This window comes from Hydra viridissima, unplaced genomic scaffold (genome assembly GCF_058129835.1).
Source record: "Hydra viridissima isolate aposymbiotic clone 2 unplaced genomic scaffold, HvirCarnegie_v1 scaffold_3, whole genome shotgun sequence".
Lineage (NCBI taxonomy): Eukaryota > Metazoa > Cnidaria > Hydrozoa > Anthoathecata > Hydridae > Hydra > Hydra viridissima.
This window is the reverse complement of record NW_028324302.1, coordinates 17,545,289-17,572,885: the sequence shown is the minus strand read 5'-3', so window position 1 is coordinate 17,572,885 and position 27,597 is coordinate 17,545,289. Positions and strand designations below refer to the sequence as shown.

The window sequence follows — 27,597 nt, the reverse complement described above, 5'->3', positions numbered from 1 at the left end:
TAACAAAAGCGCTGCTTCAAATGCACTAATCTACTAAATTTTGTTTAGTTGAAATATTTTAGAGAATGTATATTACATGGCTGTCAGTGAAACGGAATAGTGTATAGACAATGATACATGACCTGTATATGACAGTTAATCTATTTTCCTCAGTTCAAAAAACTCTTGTTGGGCATTTTAAATGTTCTCAAAAAATCAAACTAAAGTGCATCATTATGCTATACCCTACACCATAGGCTTTCTAGAAATCTGCTAAAATTTCTCTTGAGGGTCGGTTACATAAGTTTACTTTTACATTGTACCAATTGTTTTCATAGACGTACGTCTATGCCTTTTTAATGAAATTTCAAATGATGCAAACTCAAGTTCAAGCTACTTTACCATTTATTGCAACTATAAGGAAACAAAATGGTATGTTACCGCAATTGCTTATTTTTCATAGTTTTATTTAAACATTAATTAAACAATTATGGCTTGAAAAAAGCTGTATATATCATTGTATTGTTCAAATTAATGGAATCAGCCACTAGAATAAACAAAGTATCACTTTATTGTGCGTTTTTTTTATAATACACAGCAACTAATACTTGATGTCCTCTCCCTACATGTATGAGTGACGAAACACAGTTTAGCATAGAATGAATTAGTGTCTAACACATTCTGGACTTCTACATTGAGGAACTAAATGTTAATGATGTATTCAATCAGCTTTGCTTTTTACGTACAATCACGATTTCTCAATCTAGTTTTAATTACAGACAACAGGTTTTGATTTGGATTGAGCACGGATTGTCTATCTATTTTCGATCTCACAGTAATCTTATGGGTTGCCAAATAACATTTTAACTGCGCACTTGTTTTCTTTATCACTGAAGCTCTGTTACAGTAAATAACGATCATTTATTGAATTGGTTAGACTTTTGCACCCAACAGCGACCTTTTTTCTGGGGGTGGAAGTGTCCCAATTACTTTGTACAGTTTGAGAACTTTGCTTACGATAGACTATGTAACTCCACATATTCTAGCAGTTTCCCAATGACTTTTTTGACTAGTTTGATCTGATAAAGTTATGATTTTTGAATTTATACTTGGAATAATGTTCATCTTTGTTTACCACAGAGTTTTAAATGCACTGAGAGCGATGAATGTAAACATAAAGTCAAAAAAAATCATATGTCAGTACTTCCATAAGTTAGTTAATACTGTATTAGCTAATATGAACACACACACACACACACACACACACACACACACACACACAGTAGCGTGCAAAAGTTTATAAACAGCTAAATTTTTAAGTTTTTTTGTCATAACTTTTTGACTTTTCACTAAAAATGAATGAATTTTTCAACAATTGTTCCTATACTTTAATTACATAGTACAATTTACTCAAAATAATGATAACTTGTAACGGAAGGGAGAAATTCAAATTTTATTGAAAACATCGTCGTGCAAAAATATAAAAAAATGAAAAAACTCCAAAAAGAAATATTATTTCTAATTCCTCCATAGTTTTTCATCACCACACATTAGTATTTTGTTGGATACCTCTAGATTTTAAAATTGCTCAATTAAATCATATAGAGTCAACTAAATTGATAAGAACATCTATGGGGATAATTGATTAAATTGATTGATTAAATGAAGTTGCATGTTAAAAAAACAGACAACTTATTGGCGAGTTGGACGCTTAGCAACAGTTTTAGTTTGATTGGTTTATCTCTCTTGTTGCTTTTTGTTTATGCTTTTTTTTTTTCACTATTTTTTTTAGAGAGATTTTGTTTACTTTGAAATTTCTATTAATGAAAAAAAGTCTGGAAGAATTATTTTTGAGGTAAAAGGTTTATTCATTTACTTTAAACTACTTTGCATATCATAAATCATTTTAAAATCAAGAATTTATTTTTAGCTGTTCAGTGATTTACTGCCAAAGACATGTCAAACTTTTAAACAGCTTTGTTTGGGTGTTTTAGAAGAAAAAGGGAAACATAATCCTCCATTGAAGTTATCATTTAGGGGAAGCTTGATTCATCGGGTAGTAAAAAAGGGTTGGATACAAGTGGGATGTGAAAGGTTTTCTTATATGAGAAATGTAAAGGGTTATAATAATAATGCACCAGTTAAAGCATTTTGTTTTTAAGGTTTTTTTATTTTATACTTTGTTGAAGGTAAAAGAAACAATGGTTGGTCAACCTATGGAAAATCTATGGGGAAATAATGGTGGTGGAATAGTAGTGGCTGTGCAAAGACTATTTTGGCCAAAATGTGTGATTATTTTCTGTTATTTTAGATTTGATATATAAAACCATAAAGAAAACAAGGGGGATCATCTACTTAAAAAAGGGGTGTAAAAAACCATTTTTAGAGAGTAAAAACAGACATACTGCCATTATAACCCCTTTTAATTCAGCCAAACCCCAAACATGCCAAACTGAAAGTTTTGTCAAACACCCCCTATTAGCTATATGTAGCATCAATAGCTACAATATCAACTGAAAATAAGGCATGTCCCAGAGTACTATTATTATTTCTTCTTCCACTTTAGCCAGTTAACAGCAAATATTTTGTGTCAGAGCATATTACCAGAACAATAATTCTATCATTACTCCACATTGTTTGTTTTGTGCTTATTATGAGATCCGAACTCCGCCTAACTGAAATATCATTTAGGAATGGATTAAATTGCTTAAATTAACAGGAAATACTATGAAAATTTAACAGTCTGTTAGTAAGAGAAGTTAAGCATTGAACTTGAAAAAATTGTCTCTGCATGCAATTTTAAAAAGCAACTTAATTCTTTAAAGCATGAAAGATCAGAACACTGAAAGATCCCCAAACGATTATATTGCTACCACCATGTTTAACTGCTGGCATTTGACACTTAGGAGCAAATCTTTTATCTTTCAGACGTTTCATGTACTTGATACCATTGCTACCAAACATACAAAACTTTGATTCATCACTGAATAAGACTTTTGACCATTCTTTTGAAGTCCAATGCAAATGACCTTTTGCAAACTTCATTTTGGCTGAGTGATTATTTGATAATATTAATGGTTTCTTGGCAGGACAATGACCAAACAAATTATACTGACGCAGGCGACGTTTTGTAGTATCTACGCTGCACTTAACAACATAATTATTTGCTCAAAATGCTATTTAGTTCGGCAGTATTTCTGCGGGGATCTTATTTTGATTTTCTTAACAAAGTTCTGTCTTTATGTTTTGTAGCTATATTTGGCCTGCCCGGACGATGCTTGTTTTCAAGAGTCTTTTGGTCTCTATATCTCTTAACTAGTACGCTAAATGTTGACTTAGTCACATCATAAAACTCAGAAATTTGCTTTTAAGGAATCTTCTTCTCTACAGCTCGTATTATTAAATTTTTCTTTTCTCTTGACGATTCCTTAGACTTTCTCATTATTTTCTAAATTAAATTTAAATTAAATAGTATCTCCAGAAAATTAATTTTAATGTAAATACATTTTTCTTCATGAAATTTTGATTTTCTTAATGGGGCATAGAATTGTTTATAAACCTTTGTACGCTACTGTATATACACTATGTATTTATATATATATATATATATATATATATATATATATATATATATATATATATATGTATAATAACATGATATACCCAGCCAACAAGCCGACATGGGCCCCATCTAATTTTTCCTGGTCTACGTGGGCTGATCTGGGTCAGGGTTAGCAATATAGATTCGACATGGGTCTTAAGCACTGATCTCTATAATAACTGGATAGCGCATCTCTAATATCAAAATTCACGCCAAAATCGCCATATTGGAAAGCCCCAGAACAATGAAATCTGATATGTGCGATAAAGCGATAAAGCGATAAGCCGAAAAATAGAACTTAAAGCTTACGGGATTAAAATTTTTGGGGCTTTCCAATATGGCGATTTTGGCGTCAAAAAATAAGAAGTTTTGCTCGGAGTTGCGCTATCCAGTTATTATAGAGATCAGTGGTCTTAAGTGGGACGCCACTGATCTCTATAATAACTGGATAGCGCAACTCCGAGCAAAACTTCTTATTTTATGACGCCAAAATCGCCATATTGGAAAGCCCCAAAAATTTTAATCCCGTAAGCTTTAAATTCTGTTTTTCGGCTTATCGCTTTATCACACATATCAGATTTCATTGTTCTGGGGCTTTCCAATATGGCGATTTTGGCGTGAATTTTGATATTAGAGATGCGCTATCCAGTTATTATAAAGATCAGTGTGGGACGCCCATCAAACCGGCCGCTGCGAAGCGGCCGGCTTATCTATGTTATGATCAGCCATTAAATATTTTTTATCGCGCAGAAATTAGGCAAGTAACTTCTATAGTGAATTTTTTTCTAAGTTTGCCTTAATTTCTTGTATTTGATTTGAAATACATTACTGTAGAGATGTCTAATAAAGTATATAGCGAGTGAAGTTGACGACGTCACATCCGTTCTAGGGTAGATGAGCATTTTTGCATTGCAGCTGAGAAATCTCTTGATGTTGCTCTAGCTGAGGAGGATTTAACTTTAGAGATAAAAGCTGTTGCTTGATGAATCCTTCATCATTCTCACATACTTTTCTTACTAGAAAATTATTTTTGTTATTTTTAAGATGACTTTTTAAGTTGTTTGAAGTAACAACAATTCTTTAAGTATATGTCTTTTTCTGATCCTTTTTCAGGCCTAAGTTACTGCCTTCAGACTCTGAGTCTGAATATGATGACATTGTGGTTCCACCACCTCCAAAGTCCTTCATACCTTGTTATCCCCTGTCAACATCATCCTCTCTGGTTTCATCACGTTCACTAATTAGTTCTCAGTCACCTTCCAACTTCAACCTTCATCATCCTTCTGAAACACTGTACACTACAAGACCTTCAAATTTACTCAATGATTCAACTGGTAGGTATTGGTCTTGATATTGTGGCAGATTTTGTTCCTTTACAAAACAATTTTATGTATTGAATTATGTTTGATGGCATTATAATACTAAACTGCAGGATTGGCAAATGGTCTTTTGTTATGCATATCAAAATTATGTTTTTTTTAAATGAGGTGTCTTTTATCTCGTAATCTGTAATACATTAAAGAATACTATTTATTGTTAAAAATGGTTTAAATTTTTATTTTTTTTTAAAGAAATATATTTCAGGTCAGCTCAATAGAATTGAAAACCTTTTGGGGAGAGTCTTAAGACAGCTAGAAGAAGTTAAAGAAACTCAGCGTGTACAAATGACCATGATTAGTCAACAACCAGTTCAAAATGTTGCAATACTTCAGAAGGAGCCATTTTTCCTTTGCTAACAGAAGAAGATTTTACATTAATGGAAGGAAAACTTGATGACATCAATTTCTTGAATAGTGTGGTAAGTAGTATTGTATTAAACATAATCTATGGATTTTTTCTAAATAAGTTATCCACCCACCATTTGTGAATTTCCTGAAATAAAACAGATCTCTTACCCATTTTTAGTTTATGTTTATTGTACATGCTACAAAGCCCCTAAGAAGACACATGTTGTCCCGTCATATATACTGTGTGCTCATGTAAACCTCTGAGGGCAAGTATAAATGATAAGATGTATATGATGATAAATTATATACAATGAGAAATATAAATCAAAGTGTTCTGTCTGAGAACTTGATTAAATTAATTTAAAAAAATAATAGCAGGACTATGATTCTACTTTCATAGAAAATTTTAAATTTATTTTTAGGTGAATTTTATTGCTGATATTGGGGGCAATACTCTTGAAGAAGCAACAAAGCGGATGATGGCTTTTGTGATGAGCAACAACTTAGCCATGAAATTTAACGTTTTTGGTCGTGGTGGCAAGAGAGGGTTTGGGTCCACTCGACTTTTTGATACTGTGTACAGTAAGTGCAATCTTATCTAATTAACACTCCAATGATTCTCTCATTTCGAATTTTTAATCAATATTGTAAATTAAATAGTTTTAGAGTAATAACCATGGTATCTTTCTATGTGAGTTTCTTATTTTCTTCCTTACTTTCTAGAGTTAAAAAGACAAACACTTTTAAGGATGCTAAATCAATTACATGCACTATTAATTTTGTTAATAGTTTTATTGCATTTTGTATTTCAGAGGCAATTAAAGAAAACCAAAAAACAGCTGAGGTCAATAAAAAAGACTTTGAGAAGGCAGTAGGTAATTAGGGATAAGTTTCTTGTATATTTAATCTCTTTGTTATGAAAATCCTGTTTATTAGGGTGTGAATTAAAAAAGAGTGCTTTCATAATAGAACTCTTCCCCTTAAAAACTATACCAACAAATTTGCAGAACTGTATTGTAAAATTTTTTTGTATCCATCTGTAATAAGCTGAAAATTTTCCTGTTTTAAAAGTTATCTTCAGTCCTGGTATGGAAAGGTTTATCCACAAAATTTAAATCTGGAGTTACAGGGGATTATCATTTTGTCATCAATTAAAGTGAATTAATTAATATAACTGTTCTAAATGCAACGAAAAGTAACAATTCTGTATGTTTTTGTCTTAGGAAAGTGGCTTTTGGGAAGTCGAGACCGCGACGATAACCGTGCCAACCGAGTGAGGGTTTCGGGCAATTGCTGAATAATTTTTTTTATTCTCAATACAGTCATTTACAACATCCATGTATATTTTTTGTGTTTCTCGATGATATGCAAAAGCTTTGCTTTTTTTCCCAAGTTTCTCGATGATATGCAAAAGCTTTGCTTTTTTTCCCAAACCATACAAACTGTCTCACCCAAAGTAGATTTATGCGCAATTTGCTTGACTAACGTCATGTATTTACTTAAAATTTAACTACTTAGTCTACGCGTCAACATGCTAAGTCATGTTTAGTTAAAATGAAGTAACCTTAGCAACAGAAAAGCGTAAATAAAGTATCATTGAAGTATCTTTTAAAGAAAAATCCGATGAAAGAGTAGGATTAACAATTTTCGCCGAACCGTGGTTGGCCCACATGGGACCCAGTTGGAGCCCTCGGCCAATTTAACATGGGCCCCACATAGTTACTCGACATGGCTTCCTTGTATCGGCCCATCAAGACCCCATATGGAACCCAGCTATCCGTGTTGGCTGGGTATATATATATATCATGTTATTATATCAGGTTGCGGTAAAGGAGAAAAAAGACTTAGAAAAAGCGTCATTGCAAGATTTTACGTGATAACATCCAAAGAATGAAAAAGTATGTGTATCTCTGGAGTTATCTACGTGGAGACTTGAGGTGTTCTGAAAGTCTTTTTGTAAAACGTTGTTTGCGACGCTGTAACATATACAGAGCACGCCAGGAGAAAGACAGTCACCGCTATGGATGTTGTCTACGCTTTAAAAAGATAAGGTTGCATGTTGTACGGGTTTGGCTGTAAAAAAAAAACAATTAAGGTGATTATTCTTCCATTAAAACTTAAATTCTATACTATAAAAAACTGTAACTTAATATACTTGCGAGATAATCTGACAAAAAGAAAGTGGAAAAACTTAAGGTTGTTTGTTTTTTTCTTGGACGTGATAATCTGAATTACTTTTTCACACCTTTTGACTATGGGGATATAATACCAGGCGCGGATCCAGGAATTTGTAACTGTGTGGCCAAATTTTATTTTCACGGTTTAAATTTCGATAAAAGATCAATATTTTAATATTTTTTCACAGCATTTATTGATTGAATAAAACGTCTGTAGCGTATAATAAAACCGTTGTGGCCATGGCAGGAATCTCTATAGCCAAAATCCGTAAATTACGGCAGACAAATTTAAATTTTTAGGGATATTCCTTAAGCGAAAAAACCCAAAACTAACGTGGCTGCAGTTAAATTTAATCTATGTGGCCATTGCCATAATGGCCACTGCTTAGATCCGCGCCTAGATACTTTCATCTCATGCAAGTGGCATTATTGGGATAAAACTTAGAGTTTTGACTATTTTTTAGTAACTGCGAGAATTAATATTTCTAAACTTGACATTTTTTTTATGCAGAAACGATCTTGATTGAGAGGAAAAGGAGTTTGTATGATAAAGGAAACTTGTGTCGTAAGTTCAAACTAATCATTGGCAAAAGAGAGTGTGTTTGTGGGGCTGAAATCCATTTTTTTTCTGGAAAATGGAAGTTTTGTTTAATTCCTTTGACATAATTACGGCTGAGGAGGTCTATCTAATATCCCCCTTTCCTCCATTTCTGTGCGCCTATAGTCGTCATGTACAAAACTAACAAATAGAGTCAGGTATTAGAAAATCCTTTGAATAATCAAATTAATCGAAATTATTCATCCATATAAATTTTGATGCTTTACGAATCTCGTAAATCTTAAGGTGGTAGAGCACAATTAAAATACAAATATTTGATCAAAATATGAAAAAAAAAATTTTTCATTCATCTTATTTAAAATTTTATCCTCTTTCTTTTGATGTTAGTATGAAACTGAAACTATTTTTGGAAATGTGTTAAAAATCTACATTTGCAAAATTATTTACCTTAGCAACGCCATAGCAACCACAAACATACCCTCGTTTATTATATACGTTAGCAAAATTGCAAGCTAATTTGTCTTTTTGTTGTGTCTATCATGCTTTTTATTGTTTATTTATCAACTTTGCTTTTAAAGAAATTTGAATTTTGAGAATTTTGTTTTTCTTTATTTTGTACTTATTTTTGTTTTTTCTGCAAGTTGAGTTTTTCATATTTTATCAAGATTTCAAAACATGATTTTTTCTGATTGGATAAAGCTTTTGTTCTGAAATTTTCAGGACATATTCCTAACAACATTAGAATTCATTTGACAGATAGATTTTATTTAATTGTTTTTAAAACTCATTATTTTTAGTTTTAACTTCTTTAAACTGCTTGTAAATCGTACTAAATTTAACTTATCTTAAAAAATAGGTCATATCTTTACATATAAAAGGACTAATTAAAATTCTATCTGTTAAATGGAATAAAATAAGTTCATTAACAGATCTGCAAAGTTTAATTAATGGTTCTTAAGTCTAACTCAAGTTAACGTGTTTTGAAAACATAAGAATTAGATCTTTATTTACACTGTTTTTGCGCCATTATGGGTTTTTGGTAAAGTTTTTCAAATTTTTTTTTTTGCAAAAACATTTCATTTCTCTTAGTGAAGCATTTCTGCATATTTTTAAAACTATTTTTTAAATCTTTCATGAAAAGTGTCTTTTTTGTGCTCTACCACCTTAAAGACTAACAATAATAATAACTTTAAAATAATAGTAATGAAATAATAATAAAAATGATAAGTTACGTCAAGGACGTATTAATAGATGGACGTTCAACGCATTGTTATAGATCAGAGGTGCCGCCAATTAGCCAAAAACTATGCGTGTTATCGTCAATTTTCTAAATTCATGATACAGATATTCCGACTTCTACCCGTCAAATTTGTTTCAAAAAACCTCCCTCAGCAAGCCCATTATAATTATGCATTTACTAAAACTCCATTTAAACCTATTCTTTTAAAATTAAAAGTTCAACTGAATAAATACACATATATATATATATATATATATATATATATATATATATATGTTAGGTCAACGCCCGCTGTTTTTTATTGAACGTTTGATATGAACGTTCAAGAGCTGTCAAAATAACGTCTGCAGTGAACGTCAAAACAACGTTCGCTGCCTGTTAATTAAACATTCGCATCGAACGTTCAAGAACTTTAAATCGGAGTTCACAAAAGTTGGTTCACGTAACGTTTGCAGCGAACATTAAACGAACCTAAACGGACGTTACAACAACGTTTCTTGAACGTTAATTGTTAGCTGGGATGGTTACAAAAGACAAAAAAATTAATCAAGAAAATCTCACAAATCTGAAAAAGGTTGATTTGAGCTATGAACTTTGCTTAATAAAAATTTAACTGTGTTTAAACTTTGACGTCAAAAACTAGGCTTTTGCAATTGTTTGCAAATTAGCAAGCAAATTTATTGTTATCTAAGTTAGAGACCTTTTTTTTATTTTGTTCCTGACTGGTTTTGAAGTGTGTAGAAATTATAGAACCTCTCAGTTATGAGATAAGATTATCTTTTGTTACACTTTTTTATTAAAGATATTATTTAGTTGTTGCATTGAACTTTATCTTTAGAAAATGGTATCAGAAATTAATGAAATAAAAAAATTTCTATTATCAATTTATAAATAAAGAATTAACAATGTTTCTTAAAGTGTTATTAGTAAAATTTTATTTTCATTTCATACTATTTATATCAATTGGCCAGCTCTCGGAAGAATCTCAAAGAAACATAAAATAAAGATTGCAGAAGATTTCGAGAGCATCATACCAGGAAAAAGTCGCGTATTTCTATAAATATAGGTTTGCTGAATATGCTCTTAACAACATCTGATCCTGTTATCAATTCACTTAGAGAACTGCTTGCAAAAAGAAGCAAAAAATCGATAGAGGAGGTTTTAAATTTGATTGTCCTGCTTCCAAAAAAAGCAAATTTTAATTTGTGAGATGAATCAGTAAATGTTTCAAATGATGAGTCTTCTGAAGATTCAAGTGTTGAGTGTTCGGAGGAGTCAAATGATGAGTTTTCTGCTAACTGAATGTAACATTTTTTGTATAATTTTATGTATCCTTGTTTTTAAAAGATATTTTTTATTTCTTACTTCATTTTTTTATTGTAACAGTTGTCTTTCATTATCATGACTCATTTATTTAGGAAGGTTTATTTAAATGTTTTAAATAAACCTTCCTAAATAAATGAGTCATGATAATGAAAGTTGGCGTATATCCTGGAGTTATAAATCGCTGGCTGCCATTCTATATTCAATATATTTCAACATCTAATTTATTTTAAAAGTAAAAAGAGGCCGAAATAACACTTTTTCCGTTTCAGCCTCATTTCTTTACATATATATACACATACTTAAAAATAAGAGTGGTTGAAACAGTATTTTATCATACGTTATCATACATTACACAAACATTTCATGATAATAGCACTATTGAGCACGAGTTTACACACTATTGAACATTAATGAGCACGAGTGTGTAGTGAACATTAATAAGCACGAAGTTCAGTGAAGTTTTGATGTAATGTCATATTCTTAACCGTTTTTAAGGTATTTTATATTGCCAGTAAGCATGTATAAATATGAATGCTTGGGTGCTGAATTTAGTTTAAACATTCCTCTTAAATTGTAAGTTTTTTTTAGAAATAAAATGAAATCTCAGCAATTTTTATTTGTTGTTGTCATAGTAGCCTTGGTTATGATGGCACAAATTTCAGAAGTCCAGCTGAGTAACAACAAAAAATTTTATTGCCGTACACAAAATTCAGATAAAAAATATTGCGCTATGAAAGATAAAAGTGTAAAGGTAGGAAAGTCAATGAAAGTTCAAGTTTTTTTAAGCATGGAAGACATTTTTTAATCATATACGATATATCTAAGCATTACTGATCAAACTTTTTGAAGCTTTTAAAGATTGTTTTATGGAAAAAATGTTTGTTGTTTATAGCTACTTGGGACGGTTACTAATACTTGTTCTCTATTAAAATTTATTATCAATAGATAGACCCATACAAAAAAACCCCGTATAAAAGTGTAGCGATGACGAATATGGCACCTATAATAATAAATGTAAATAATGGATCTAAATATAACAGCATGTAATATTAACTATGAATCTTTTAAAATCATTGTAAATCTTATTACTGCATCTTTATTATTTTAGAATGGTTGGTGTTACACAGAACATGAAAATGGCCTTAAAAGGTGTTCAAGTGATCAAGACTGCAAGGGTTCAAACAAATGCGTTACAAATAAACATGACAATAAATTCTACGGAATGCGCGGTAAACGATGAAATATGAATAAATATATGTGTACATAAGATAATTTTTATTCGGTTTTTCCATAAAAATTTTCCATAAAAACTTTAAAAAAGAAACAATTGAAGCGTCAGATTCAGAAGCAAATTTATGTAACTTTCATATTTGAGACCAAAAGCATTCTTAATGGTTTTTTTTTTTGCGATTTTTTTGTATGCAGAGGGTGCCTGTCATATTTATTCTGTATACGTCACCATTAAAATTATATTGAGGCTAATCGCACCATTAATCGTTTTCAAAACTTTCCATTTTCAACTTGGACCGTCTGGCTAAAAGAACTTTTTAAGGATAAAAAATTTATAATGAATTGAAAATATTTTTAGAGAGATACTCTTCATACACTTTGATGCTTTGCTACTTAACTTCTAGCCCTTGTTTTGAATGGGCAATCGCAAGTGCATTCATTGGTTTAAAATTAAAACAAGTTTACTTTTCTTTTAAAAAACGACAAGGACTAATTCTATCTTTGGCTGGTATACGTTAAGCTTTACAGAAGAACTCTAATGCTGAATACACGTCCCCAATTTTTCTACACTCTAAAAATAAATCCGTTGTATACAACGAATTGGGTAACAGATCAACCCGTCGCTATTGCACCAACGGCATTTCCGTTAAGTTAACGGAATAAAGTTTTAACGGATTGAAGGCCTTTTGATATTTTTCCAATAAAACAATCCTTTTAAATAAAGGAGTTATTACGTTAGTGCACCAAATTATCCGCTGCTTTTATTCAGTTAAAATAACGCTATTGTAGGGAATAATCAGTTAAAATCACTCCAATAAAATTAAAGATGAATTAAGCCACATACACTCTAAAAACAATCCGTTAGAAAAAGTAACGGATTGCGTGTCTCTGTTAAATTAACGAAGTAATTCGTTTCCAAAAACAACAAAATTAACCGAATAAAGTTAACAAATTACGTAGTCTTCGAAATTCCATTAATTCAACGGATTAAATAATAAAATCCGTTGAAAAAGAAAAATTTTTTTTTAAATGGTTTCCGAAAGAAATTATGAAGTGCTTCCTCTGTAGATTATATTTTTCATCATTACATATCCTTTTTTCTCATTTTCGAAGTTTACATGGATTGACTTCGAGAGGTTCAGAAGTCAAATGCATTTTTGATAAATGCAATAGAGTTTTCATTAGTTTCATAAAGTTAAGAAAACATTATGAAACCCAGCATTCAACAATAATTCCTGATGAGATCAAGCTGCAAGTTCAACTACCACTAGTTAGTTTCATTTTATTTTGTTCAAGTTTATGTATGTATGTATATGTGTGTGTGTGTGTGTGTGTGTGTGTGTGTGTGTGTGTTATATATATATATATATATATATATATATATATATATATATATATATATATATATATATATATGTATAAAACAGACAAATAAACATGGAATAAATTCCATTACATATCAGGGTATCCTTTCTTGGAACACCCTTCCGTACACCCTAAAAACAGATTTTATCCTTAGATCCAAGAATCTGCTCTTAACGTCACTCCATCATTTTTACCTAAAAAGTTGCGCTTAACTTTATTCTTTACCTCTATAACTTTTTTCTTTATGTTTATATACATATTATAATTTCTTATTTGTATATATGTGTATATATGTATGTATATGTGAATACATTATAATAGCTATTTGACCTATATTTTAACTCTTTTAAAAGTCTGTTTTATAAGTGTTACTTATAAATTTTTGTAAAGTTCTACTTTTGCTATGTGATTAGTTTCTTTCTTATGTTTTTCTCTTCTCTTTTCTTTATATTATTTAGGTCATTGCATTTTATTAGTGAATTACTATTTGCAATGGCCTGTGTTTTTTGTAACATCCTTAACACAAAATATATTGATATTGATTGATATTGATATATATATATATATATATATATATATATATATATATATATATATATATATATATATATATATATATATATATATATATACAAAATATATAATGTATTGTTATAGTATAATAATACAAATACTCTTGTTCGTTTGAGAGTGCTCGATACTATTGAATAATAGAGCAATATTTATTTATTTATTTGTATAAAATGAATAAAAACACCTTTTTATGGAACTCTGAGTTTCATGCCTTTCGGCAATCATCAGCCATAGTGTATATCGTAACTTAAAAACAATGATATATTATATATACTAGATATCTAACTTGCGGGATTTTATTGGACGAAAAGTGAAGCCGCTTTTTTTGTTTACAAACTGAATCCGCCATTTGTAATAAGGGCAAAAACTTTATCCGCCATTTGTAATAAGGGCAAAAACTATATCCGACGTGCGAAATAAAAGTTAAAAATGCACGTTTTTGCCCGAATTAGAAATGGCTTCCACGGCTTCACTTTTCGGATCGAAGTTAGACATCTAGTATATATAATATATCATTGCTTAAAAACCGTTTAAAAATTACAAATTAAAATCACGGTAGAACGAGTTCTGACGTTACTAAACCGAAACTAAACAAAAAGACGTCAAAGGTTTTAGTCCCTGGTGTCGAATAAGGATAGCAAAAATTTCTTTGCATGACGGCACTTTGATATTATTTCATATCTTTTGTTAAGTAAGTTTTCTCCTTTGTATGATAATATATGAAATTTTTCGCGGAGACAAAGATTACAAACTTTTGCTGCTTGATTGTAGGGCTTGCATTGTGCTACAATCTTCCATGTAATCACCGGTTTCAGATTTTTAGATTTTAGCATCCATATTTCTTTGGAAAGTTCGGTGTCATTTTTCTATTTAAGTGCGTTGAAAGATTTAAGATGGTTGGCATATCTAAGTTTAAATGTAGTTTCACTTATACCGAAATAAACTTTGTCTTTGAATTGAGGATCCCCAGAATTTACAGTGGCTTGGTATACGACATTGCTAGAAAGGCATTGGTTATTTAACGGACAATTTTTTTTTGTCTATGCAGTTGCATTCTTTTGTTGTTTTATATTTATTGTTTTGAAGAATTTTGTTATTATGTGCATTTATTAAAGAATTGATATTAGGCATGCAACTATAACTAACTTTAATATAGTTTCGAATAAAAATTTTATGAAGCCTGTGTCCTACTGGAAAGTGTTGGTCGATTAAAGCTAAAAAGCGCTTTCCAATATTGGTTTCAACATTTTTGCTAAACGGGGGGTTATGCCATATAATTTTACGTTTACGATGTTTACTTTGATGTTTGTCTATTTGCGGTTGGTAGGTGAGTTTTGAATTGTATCCTGATTTACGTAAAGCCTCTTCATACGGAAGAATAGAGTTATTGAACACAGTTTCATTTATTGCCATAGTTGATAATCTTGACTCAATAGTGCGAAGGATTTCTTTTATCATATTAGGTGGATGGTTTGAATCAGAATGAACATACAAAAATTGGTTATTAGGTTTACAATATGGTTGATAAGAACTGTCGATCAGGTTCAATGTTACATCCAGATAATTGACAATTTTAATATTAGATTGAATGGAGATATTTAGGTTGTTACGTTTTTTTTTTGAAAACAAAAGCGGCCAACAAATGGAGAAAATTAAAAAGCATTTTACGCATATTTTTAAAGGTAACAACCTAAATATCTCCATTCAATCTAATATTAAAATTGTCAATTATCAAAACAAGAATAAATGAGCACACCATAAGTAATGAAAATAACAATATCAGAATTTCAATTTGATACCACATGCCTCGTGTCTATATATATGTCTATATATATGTCTATATATATATATATATATATATATATATATATATATATATATATATATATATATATATATATATATATATATATATATATATATATATGTCTATTATATATGTATATATATATATGTAAGGTTTCCAAAATAAACTATGAAGTGATTCATAGTAATATAGTATTACATGCCATCATAACCAAGGCTACTATGACAACAACAAATAAAAATTGCTGAGATTTCATTTTATTTCTAAAAAAAACTTACAATTTAAGAGGAATGTTTAAACTAAATTCAGCACCCAAGCATTCATATTTATACATGCTTACTGGCAATATAAAATACCTTAAAAACGGTTAAGAATATGACATTACATCAAAACTTCACTGAACTTCGTGCTTATTAATGTTCACTACACACTCGTGCTCATTAATGTTCAATAGTGTGTAAACTCGTGCTCAATAGTGCTATTATCATGAAATGTTTGTGTAATGTATGATAACGTATGATAAAATACTGTTTCAACCACTCTTATTTTTAAGTATGTGTATATATATGTAAAGAAATGAGGCTGAAACGGAAAAAGTGTTATTTCGGCCTCTTTTTACTTTTAAAATAAATTAGATGTTGAAATATATTGAATATAGAATGGCAGCCAGCGATTTATAACTCCAGGATATACGCCAACTTTCATTATCATGACTCATTTATTTAGGAAGGTTTATTTAAAACATTTAAATAAACCTTCCTAAATAAATGAGTCATGATAATGAAAGACAACTGTTACAATAAAAAAATGAAGTAAGAAATAAAAAATATCTTTTAAAAACAAGGATACATAAAATTATACAAAAAATGTTACATTCAGTTAGCAGAAAACTCATCATTTGACTCCTCCGAACACTCAACACTTGAATCTTCAGAAGACTCATCATTTGAAACATTTACTGATTCATCTCACAAATTAAAATTTGCTTTTTTTGGAAGCAGGACAATCAAATTTAAAACCTCCTCTATCGATTTTTTGCTTCTTTTTGCAAGCAGTTCTCTAAGTGAATTGATAACAGGATCAGATGTTGTTAAGAGCATATTCAGCAAACCTATATTTATAGAAATACGCGACTTTTTCCTGGTATGATGCTCTCGAAATCTTCTGCAATCTTTATTTTATGTTTCTTTGAGATTCTTCCGAGAGCTGGCCAATTGAATAAGCGACTTTATAACTTCAGTACTATGCATTAAAACTTTGTGCACTGTGACAGGTATGTAATACTACGAATGCAAATTTAAATATAAAGTTCTAGTTTTAGAACAAAGTTTTTCAAATTTGACGCAATCAATGTCATGGCCAGAAGATAGCATTTTTAATAAAATACTAAATTTTTTAATTAATTAGGCATCTAATCGTGTAATCTCTCCGCTCTTTTCTGGATTTAGAACTTGAGAGATGTGTTACCATCATTTGTATTGCCATAACGAGGTTTTGGTTTGCCTACAATAAGTCCCATTTGTTTTTTAAACTTTCGTTTGATTTCTTCCGAAAGTTGTTTGATACGACATTTATCCTCATTGCTTCTAGTTTGCCACTTTTTTATGTTCAAGCGGTAACTTAAGTGCAGCAAGCATTCAAAGGTACGGATCCAAGCATGCAAGTTAGACAAACGAAAACTGTAATTTTCTTTTTTATCAACAATGTCTTTTAATTCACCATTCATCATTTTTGGAGTAGCACCACAGATATAACATTTTTGTGTTGAACGCGTGTCAGTTAAAGTATTGCATACTTTTCCGTCTGTCATCGTAAGTAACAGATTGTGTTTTACAATAAATTTAAATTCACCAACAGTACACAGTGTTGGAAGAAGTTCAGATATTTCTTTCAAAACTTTGTTGGTTTCTATTACAGTAAATTTTTGTGTTTCTTTTGAAAAGATGAATTTAATTGGTCGGCAATAAAGTGATGATGGACGGGGATTTTGCCAAATAAAATTATGACATTCATCACTCAATCTCAATGGAACAAGAGCAAATACAAACAGAAACTCATCATTAGCATCAGAGTTCTCAAATCTTTGTTTGCAGACGCTGCTGCCAGAACTTCCATCACATCCCCAGTTGCTTATTGATGTAAATGACGATTTAGAGGGTTTATTTTTAAGAAATTGACTTTGTGTTTTCATTAACCGTTTAGTTTATTTAAATTTCATGCCGCGTTTCTGAGACAGATATAAAGTCTTCTGGAGGGTAACACTACTTTTTTGATTTACATAAATTATGGTAAGACGGAAATATTTCAAATCCTGCTTTCAGAGACCACTTTCTTGTTTGTTTATAAGAGTGACAAGTACACTTGGAACCTACATAATAACCTAATGCCTCATCGCTACTCAACTGTTTGCCGGTCTGTAGCTTTACATGACTGACTGTTTAAAAATGCTTTATCAAAAATGCTCATTGAAAATACATACTTAATATTTCTTTTCAACTTCTGAAATCAGTAGTTTTTTATGAACTTTAAGATGCTTTTAGTTATAATACCTTTAGACAAAATGCGATTTAGGTATCGAAAATAAGAAAATTTATAACTAAGACGTTCGCGAAAAAAAAATAATCACAAGTTCAAGAGAAAAAAAAAGCGAGTCAAATAAGTTCGACATTTCCGACAAAAATAAGAAATACTCTCTGATTTGAGCCTTAAAGTGGGAAGCATAATCTGAGAGTGGAATGAAAAGAACACTGAAAGTCCGTTATTCGACCTTTAAACTATATCATAGCAATTTCAACTTAACAAAGAAAATTTGTTTCACTTTACTCTAATCATTATAGTAAACCTTACATAACCTTTTTGCAAAAGCCTAGTTTTTGACGTCAAAGTTTAAACACAGTTAAATTTTTATCAAGCAAAGTTCATAGCTCAAATCAACCTTTTTCAGATTTGTGAGCTCTTCTTGATTAATTTTTTTGTCTTTTGTAACCATCCCAGCTAACAATTAACGTTCAAGAAACGTTGTTGTAACGTCCGTTTAGGTTCGTTTAATGTTCGCTGCAAACGTTACGTGAACCAACTTTTGTGAACTCCGATTTAAAGTTCTTGAACGTTCGATGCGAATGTTTAATTAACAGGCAGCGAACGTTGTTTTGACGTTCACTGCAGACGTTATTTTGACAGCTCTTGAACGTTCATATCAAACGTTCAATAAAAAACAGCGGGCGTTGACCTAACATATATATATATATATATATATATATATATATATATATATATATATATATATATATATATATATATATATATATATATATATATATATATATATGTGTGTATTTATTCAGTTGAACTTTTAATTTTAAAAGAATAGGTTTAAATGGAGTTTACTAAAAATTAAAGTGATATCTTTACTTTTATTAAACTGCTGGTTAACATTCAACTTAACCAGCCATATTAACCTAATGCTTTTTTGACCTTTCAGAGATTTACTTGACAGGTACAAATTTATTATTTTTACCAGCTGAATTATCAAGCTTATTTGAAAGACTATGATTTATTTATTACATTTCAAGGATAATGGACACAAAATAACACCTCTTGCAGTGAAAAAGTTCATATATAATCTGTATATACATATATAACATTATTACATAGTTAATCATTTACAAACAAAGAATGACATAATGTGAACTAATGGTACTGATGAATGTCAGTCTTGATGTTAATGCTATTTTATTAACTCATCGCCCTGACATTTGGTGTAGTGGGGTAAACTTGTGGGTGTATTCTTGTTCTCAGACTCCAATCACTTCTTTATATTTGCAAATCAATCTCATTTGACATAAACATGAACATACTTAAGCTTATATCCTAAAAGTTTCATATCTAAAACAAAATATCCTGCAGGCACCCATGCAACATTTTAACAATATATCATCGCCTTTGATTTGCTAATACATAATTTTTGATTTGTGTTCTTCTTAAAATATCAAGTCGAATTTGGTTGGTTTGAGTTAATTCAGGTTGAACACCATATACATCATCTTCATGATTGTCCTCAAAGTTAATGTCATCTGGAATTTCTAATCCTAAGGAAATGCAAAGGTTTTCCAGTAAAGTGCAAGTAAAAAACATTTTGCAGCAAGTTGTTGGGGTGTACTGAAGTGTTCCACCACTTTTGTGCAAACACCTCCAAAGGTTTTTGAGATGTCCAATAGCTTACTCCACATCACTACCTACCTGACAGTGAACGTTATTAAATTATATTTCCTCTGGTGTAGTTGGCTGATTAAATGGTATAATAATGACTGGTAACAACCCATATCCTAAGTCTGCAAAAAGGAAACCTGCATTTGGATCATATTATTTTGTCTGTTTTAATGCAGAATTATAATAAAAGATGAAGGCATCATGGCACGGATCCAGGATACTTTGCAACAACATCTCTAAACTTTCCATCAGCATCAATGACAACCTGACAGTTCAAAGTAGGATATCCTCTTCTAAAAAAAAGAAGTTAAAAATCTTCAAAATAAGAAAATGTTTAAAAATCCTGAGAGCAGCTAAAACCTTTATGGGAACCATTGACATCATGTTAGAACAACTGTTCACCTTTGGCCAAAACAAAGCATTGCTTTTTTTACATGACCTTACATTACAATATTGTTTTAAGTTTAGCATTTACGTTAAATAACTTGATGTTTTCAAACTTTAAAGAACTATAACGTGCTAATTTAAAGTATTAAAAATACTTCGATATTTGTGATAAACATGTTGCACTTTGTGAAATTGAAGTATTGTCCCTTCATAAATTAAATATTTTTTTACATAATATTAACAACATGAAGCGCTTTATAATAACTTAATAATGTGAAGTAAAATCCAGCATAAAAAAGCATAAGCACCTTAAAAAAAGGAAATAGTAATTAATTTTTTTTTATAAAGAATAATAGACCAGAAATATTTTTTTTGAACCTTGTATGCATTATATGCAAACATACATAGACATAAGTTTCTCATGTTAACTTTGCATATGTAAGTAAGCCAAGCAGTGTACACATTAAACTTTTTGACTAATGACCTAAAGCAATATAATCAAAATGATCAGGTATCAAATCAAAATGATGAGTTTACCTGCAAATGTATGCTGACTCATCAGCCATAGTAACTTTTTTGATTTGTATCATCGTACCATCGATTACTCCAAGAAGACCTTTAACTCCAAATGATTGAAAGTACTTTCTCTTTGGTTCAGCCATCTCCTCTGGACTATCATACCATCTGACAAGGTGATGATAGTGCTGAATAAAATATTTGCAAAACTGGCAAAGTATACAACTGTGGGTTGACTGGCTTACATGAGAGGTGTTACCTAAAGTTACATGAAACAACATGTGAATGACATATGCATATTGACTATTATATTCTAATTAATCAAAGCAAGTTAGTTATCTGAGAGAAAAGTGAACTTTGACAAGGTTAAACTCAAAATAACTTGAAAAATACAGTCACCTTACCAAAAGTCTGCAAAAATATAAAATCACAATTTAGGAACAGTAGGAGGGTGCAGTATAAAAATTAATCTTTTGACAATCTATTATGCTAAGTTAAAAAAATTAGGGTTTGTTTGATTTTTGCTATACAATCATATTTACATATAGAGAAAAAAGAAATTTTATTTTATTTCTAAACAATTAATAAACTGAAAAAGGAGTGAAGTTATTTTTAAGTAAGCAAACATGATTAGTCTAAAAACAGGTTTGCCAATCCGATTTTGAAAGTTTTTCCCTAAGTTTTCCCTGAGTAAAGAATGTTTTTCCCAAGTTTAACTTTTGAAACTCCCTGAACTTCTCCATAATCTTTCCAGGTTATGCCAAAGACTTTATTTGTATGTTTTAAAACATATTATTTATACTAACAAGCTAAACGTTTTACAACAACATTATATCTTGCAAATAATTTGTTATCTGTCTTGACAAGTCATTCTTTAAAAAAACATAAATTTGGTAGAAAAATGGAAAAAACATTTTTTCTGTAAACAAAGTTTTCCAGGTTTTCCCTGGGATTTTTGCTACCTCTAGTTTTGCTAGCTATTCCAGGTTGAATGAAAACCCTGTATAAAGCCTCACCTCTAAGCTGCATTTGTAACAATCCATTAATAACAAGCATATTTAACAATAAAGAATCATAATATTAGAGCTGATCTTTTTGGCATTAACTAATAATTCTTACCAATTACTGCTTGAAAACTCCCAGTTGAAAAAAGCCTTAGTGCTCTTAGTACTTTTGCTTTTGAAAAAATTGGGTTGTTTCTCAAAATGATAGGTAACAAATCATTGTGTAATGTGTTGACAATATCTCCTATTATTTTTTGGTAAACAAAGTTTTTGAAAACATTCCACATCAGAGTAATTGCTTAAAGCAACATGCTGAGTCTCATGCCAACTTTGATCTTGACCATGTGCAGCTAGAATAATTGGTATATATCCATTTTGACTAAATTTTTATAAGGCTGTTAAAACAACAATATGAACTATGATTGTAATACTCAATAAGACATGTACCTTTTTAAAAAAATTGTGAAGAAGAAAATATATTTAATAATAAAAATATTATATTTTTATAAGATGTTATATTATTGTACAGGGACTGATGCTGTTATATTTTTAAACACGGTCTTGTATAATACAATTCCCCACATAATATAACATTTTATAAAGATGTTATACTATTATATATATATATATATATATATATATATATAATATATATATATATATATATATATATATATATATATATATATATATATATATATAATAGTATAACATCATTATAAAGATGTTAAATTATATGATATTCATAATATGACAATTTATCATCTAATAAAGATGCTATATCATTATATATAAGATATATTAGACTTAATGGCGCTACTCCACTTTCTCCCCCCCCCCCCCCCCTAATTTTATGATTGATTCTGATAGAGAATTTTATGCTGATTAAGAATCGTATAAAAACATGGGTCTCAAAATCAACGGAAAGTGCTCTAATCTGATGTTGAAAGTACAAAAATATACCACAAATCGCTAATATTCGCCATCTTGAATTCACTAACTTTACGGTTGATATTGTTTTTAACCGCAAAACATTGCCAGCCTGGTTTTTACTATAAGGAATTTTTTCTGGTTTAATATAGATAGCGATTCCACGGCTCAACGAAAAACATCTGTCGTTTGACAAAAAACACGAAATTTTCTTTTTATTTTCTTTTCTCTTTTTATAACAAGTATTTATTTATGTTTTTTTGAAGAATAGATTCTAAGGATTTGTATACAGAAATTATGTATATATATATCTATATTCCTTCGCATATTTTATGACGTTTTTTATTTTTATTTTCGCGACGTAAGAATCATTGTATATGTTTATTTGAATTATAAAAAAATCGTCTGGAATGGCTAATATAGATATGCTGTTAAAACTTGATCCCAAAAGTGAAAAAACCGGTGTTCGGAAAATCTCTGCATCCACATAAACTCGGATAAATAATCAGCTACCATTTAGCGATTAGTTGGCCCCATCATTGATTTGAATTTTGCTTTTGCTCGACACCACATAGCTTCCACGTGATTTGTTGTTACACCTGTCTGTGGATCTACAAAGTTGAGGGTGTGGTTAACGGTACCATGTAAATATGCTGGAGCTTGCTAATCATTATATGCTCTCCACATGTCACTCCAGACAATAGAGCCAGGAAGTATCCATTGATGTATGATAGGAATTAATGTTGCAGCATCGCGGTTCTGGACAGGAATCAAAAAGCCTTTCTTCGTTGCAGGTTCATACCCACCAAATATCCACTGCTGCGGGATTATTCTACCAACTTGATATTTTCTTCGACAAAAAACAGATTCATCTATTTCAACAATGCACCCTGGACCGCCTATTGGATCAGGGTTATTGAGGAAATATGAGACGCAAATGTCTCTGCAAAATTGATTCCAATCAACAATGGTGCTGTCGTTTCCGATATTTAACTCTTGCCTTAAATCACTTATTGATAATCCCCGGCTCTTACCTGCACTTCTACTCCAAGCGTAAGTTAAGCCCAATATTTGCCACAATTGTAGGTGAGATTTCTCAAAGAAGCTGCCTTTTCTAATGTTAAAGGTTCTTTTGCAGCGCTTGACTGGACATCTCCAAATAACTTGATCAACTGACCCATTCTTTGTTTGCTGTGTGCAGGGCACGTTACATACACTACAATTCATGCTTTCAGCGAGTAAACCATAAGTTCTGCACCAGTGAATTGTAGCTTCGATATCGTATTTGAATTTTGCTCCTATTTCTGTCAAAGAAAGTGAGTCAAAAACGTCTATTGTTGGTCTTCGAAGAGCCATGATATGTAGATAAATGAAGAAGCAGAAAAACTATTCTGAAGCACTCCTTTTTATATGACAAACATAATGAAAATGAATTCACGGGGGGTTAACTTGAAGTTTTAAAAGAAAGTCAATAGTTTTAAAGAATTATTTTTATAATTAATAAATTTTTATCTTGTTTTAAAGTGAATTGTAAAATATAATCAATGAAAGAATTTTTCAACTTATTTGACAAAAGTTTTAAAAGACACTCAAGCTAACAAACTAAGAATCCAGTTGAAGCAAATTGACGCGATAAGAGTAAATGCCATTGAATTTCATTACCTGGTAAGAGAAAAAAAATGCGGTCAATACACCTGATTATGAAACTTAACGCACCGGTTCTTTGTTCTTTTATTCGAAATCTTTTATATAAAAAATAAAAACCAGGCTGTTGATACTTTGAAAGGATAACTTTTAAACAAAAAAAAATCACTTTTCAAGATGGCGAATATTAGCGATTTGTGGTATATTTTTGTACTTTCGACATCAGATTAGAGCACTTTCCGTTGATTTTGAGACCCATGTTTTTATACGATTCTTAATCAGCATAAAATTCTCTATCAGAATCAATCATAAAATTAGGGGGGGGGGGGGAGAAAGTGGAGTAGCGCCCTATATATATATATATATATATATATATATATATATATATATATATATATATATATATATATATATATATATATGTATATGTATATTTATATGATGTTATATCATTATGATGCAGTTTTTTTTTATTAATATCTATGATTATTGTTAAACCTTATTATAATATATATAATTTATTTATGTTAAGATGCCTAATAATATATCTGGCAATAGATTCTCATTATTTAGTGATTTCACAGTTACGCCAAAGTTAAGGCAGCTCATAGCAAACTTAACTTTTTCTACGTAAATTGAGCAGATCAAGTTTCTAAAAAGTTTGGTGAACCCATTTCAGTTTGGTGAATACCGATAGTTTAGGGCTGAACTTACTCAAAAACTTACGAAAGTTTTTTTGAAAAGCAACTACGCAAGTTTGGTGAATACGACTTTTACAGTTTTAAACTTATGCCAAACTGACGTCAGACTGATGCGGAAAAAAGTTTTGTGCATACGCATCCAGAACTTTCACAGAACGTTCATAGAACGTGCCCGAACGTTTCTAACGTTCGTCGAACGTGCTCGAACGTTTTGTGTTAGCTGGGATAAGCTTCAGTAAATGCATAATTACAATGGGATTGCTGAGGGAGGTTTTTTGAAACAAATTTGACGGGTAGAAGTCGGAATATCTGTATCATGAATTTAGAAAATTGACGATAACACGCATAGTTTTTGGCTAATTGGCGGCACCTCTGATCTATAACAATGCGTTGAACGTCCATCTATTAATACGTCCTTGACGTAACTTATTATTTTTATTATTATTTCATTACTATTATTTTAAAGTTATTATTATTGTTAGTCTTTAAGATTTACGAGATTCGTAAAGCATCAAAATTTATATGGATGAATAATTTCGATTAATTTGATTATTCAAAGGATTTTCTAATACCTGACTCTATTTGTTAGTTTTGTACATGACGACTATAGGCGCACAGAAATGGAGGAAAGGGGGATATTAGATAGACCTCCTCAGCCGTAATTATGTCAAAGGAATTAAACAAAACTTCCATTTTCCAGAAAAAAAATGGATTTCAGCCCCACAAACACACTCTCTTTTGCCAATGGTTAGTTTGAACTTACGACACAAGTTTCCTTTATCATACAAACTCCTTTTCCTCTCAATCAAGATCGTTTCTGCATAAAAAAAATGTCAAGTTTAGAAATATTAATTCTCGCAGTTACTAAAAAATAGTCAAAACTCTAAGTTTTATCCCAATAATGCCACTTGCATGAGATGAAAGTATCTAGGCGCGGATCTAAGCAGTGGCCATTATGGCAATGGCCACATAGATTAAATTTAACTGCAGCCACGTTAGTTTTGGGTTTTTTCGCTTCAGGAATATCCCTAAAAATTTAAATTTGTCTGGCGTAATAGAATTTAAGTTTTAATGGAAGAATAATCACCTTAATTGTTTCTTTTTTACAGCCAAACCCGTACAACATGCAACCTTATCTTTTTAAAGCGTAGACAACATCCATAGCGGTGACTGTCTTTCTCTTGGCGTGCTCTGTATATGTTACAGCGTCACAAACAACGTTTTACAAAAAGACTTTCAGAACACCTCAAGTCTCCACGTAGATAAGTCCAGAGATACACATACTTTTTCATTCTTTGGATGTCATCACGTAAAATCTTGCATTGACGCTTTTTCTAAGTCTATTTTTCTCCTTTACCGCAACCAGATATAATAACATGATATATATATATATATATATATATAAAATAACATGTAATATATATATATATATATATATATATATATATATATATATATATATATATATATATATATATATATATATATATATAAATAACATGTAATATATATATATATATATATATATATATATATATATATATATATATATATATATATATATATATATTAGGGTGGTAGTCAAAAATTAAATGTTCAGATTTTGTCTGGGACAACCTCTAGTCCTGTTCCTATTGATCTCATGAACTCATGTGCAAAATTTCATAAAAATATTCTTTCATTAAAGGGTGCCACATGCCAACTGATAAAACCACATGTACGCGATAGAAAAGATAGCCGTGTAAATTAATGTGTTGTTGAATATTATTGAAATCTTTAAATAATTTTTTTTTTCTGTAAATCCATTTTGAACACAACCAGATGTCTTTTCAATGAGGTGTACTCTTTATGTTTTTTTTGAGAATCTGACCAGTTGTTAAATTTATCAACTAATTAATGTTCTGTATATGAAAAATATTTATAAATTTCCAAATACAGATAAAAAAACAGAAATTTTACTTCATAGCATTTTTAGAAATTTGTTACATTCAAATAGTTAAATTTTTATAGTGCTTAAATATTAATTACTTAGCTGCAGCCCACTTACTTATTTTTTCTATCCCAGAATTCCTTGTAATTTGCCACCCAGTCGCCATTTTGTATGTTTATCACTATCAGACTACCAAATTAATTATTTTAACTAAAATTTTTCATTTTTATCATTTTTGCAGTGGAATATCTCAATTGTGAAAAGTCAGTCGTGACAGATATGAAGACGGTATATCAGATCCTGAAACAGCTTTAGTTTTTAACAGCAACAGAGAAATGATGAAAGAAGCTATTGATTTCATTCAAAACTGCTTGCTGACAGAGAACCAGCCTCGTGATGATTATAGGGAACTTTTAGAACTGTCTTTGATCTACCTGGGTCATATTCCTCCTCGCGGGGTTCATTTTATGGCTCCTGGGGCTATGCATCGGGCCAGATGGATGGCCATGGCTATTTATTCAATCAAAATTTTTCTCTTCAGATCCCAGTTTTGCATGACAAAGCGTGAAATAAATTTATCACGTTTCTTGAATATTTTTGTCTGCTTTGTCTATCTCAACTCATGGTTTACTGCTTCGCTGTCCATTCAAGCTCCACTGAATGATCTCATCTGCCTTAAACGACTCACACAA

The 27,597-nt window shown here is 30.5% G+C and overlaps 2 protein-coding genes and 1 long non-coding RNA gene across 4 annotated transcripts; 2 read left to right on the top strand and 1 right to left on the bottom strand.

Moving 5' to 3' along the window:
- The first annotated feature begins 4,279 nt into the window (after window positions 1-4,279).
- LOC149891245 (uncharacterized) lies at window positions 4,280-6,641 on the top strand. Of its 2 annotated transcripts, none has more exons than XM_090083634.1 (5): window positions 4,280-4,914; window positions 5,165-5,378; window positions 5,730-5,889; window positions 6,120-6,182; window positions 6,531-6,641. In XM_090083634.1, exons 2-5 carry the CDS (start codon window positions 5,337-5,339, stop codon window positions 6,602-6,604), a joined length of 339 nt encoding a protein of 112 aa, XP_089939760.1. In that variant the 5' UTR covers window positions 4,280-4,914; window positions 5,165-5,336; the 3' UTR covers window positions 6,605-6,641. The 2 variants fall into 2 exon arrangements, with proteins under 2 accessions (XP_089939760.1, XP_089939759.1); XM_090083633.1 differs by having other exon boundaries at window positions 5,152-5,378.
- Window positions 6,642-11,107: 4,466 nt separating this feature from the next.
- Window positions 11,108-12,010, top strand: LOC149891244 (uncharacterized). The gene is made up of 2 exons (XR_016450958.1): window positions 11,108-11,360; window positions 11,718-12,010. It is a non-coding gene; the product is annotated as an uncharacterized LOC149891244 (long non-coding RNA).
- An 11,283-nt stretch (window positions 12,011-23,293) lies between these two features.
- LOC149891243 (uncharacterized) lies at window positions 23,294-23,986 on the bottom strand. Its single transcript, XM_090082056.1, has one exon. It carries the CDS (start codon window positions 23,984-23,986, stop codon window positions 23,294-23,296), a length of 693 nt encoding a protein of 230 aa, XP_089938182.1.
- Window positions 23,987-27,597: the final 3,611 nt, after the last annotated feature.

What these genes read in the sequence shown, in the direction of transcription:
- LOC149891245 (XM_090083634.1), top strand. Translation starts at nt 5,337, where the DNA reads ATGGAAGGAAAACTTGATGACATCAATTTCTTGAATAGTGTG. An exon ending in TCAATTTCTTGAATAGTGTG is followed by an intron (nt 5,379 to 5,729) that starts GTAAGTAGTATT and finishes ATTTATTTTTAG; the next exon opens with GTGAATTTTATTGCTGATAT. An exon ending in AGACTTTGAGAAGGCAGTAG is followed by an intron (nt 6,183 to 6,530) that starts GTAATTAGGGAT and finishes TTTTTGTCTTAG; the next exon opens with GAAAGTGGCTTTTGGGAAGT.
- LOC149891243 (XM_090082056.1), bottom strand. Translation starts at nt 23,986, where the DNA reads ATGGCTCTTCGAAGACCAACAATAGACGTTTTTGACTCACTTTCTTTG.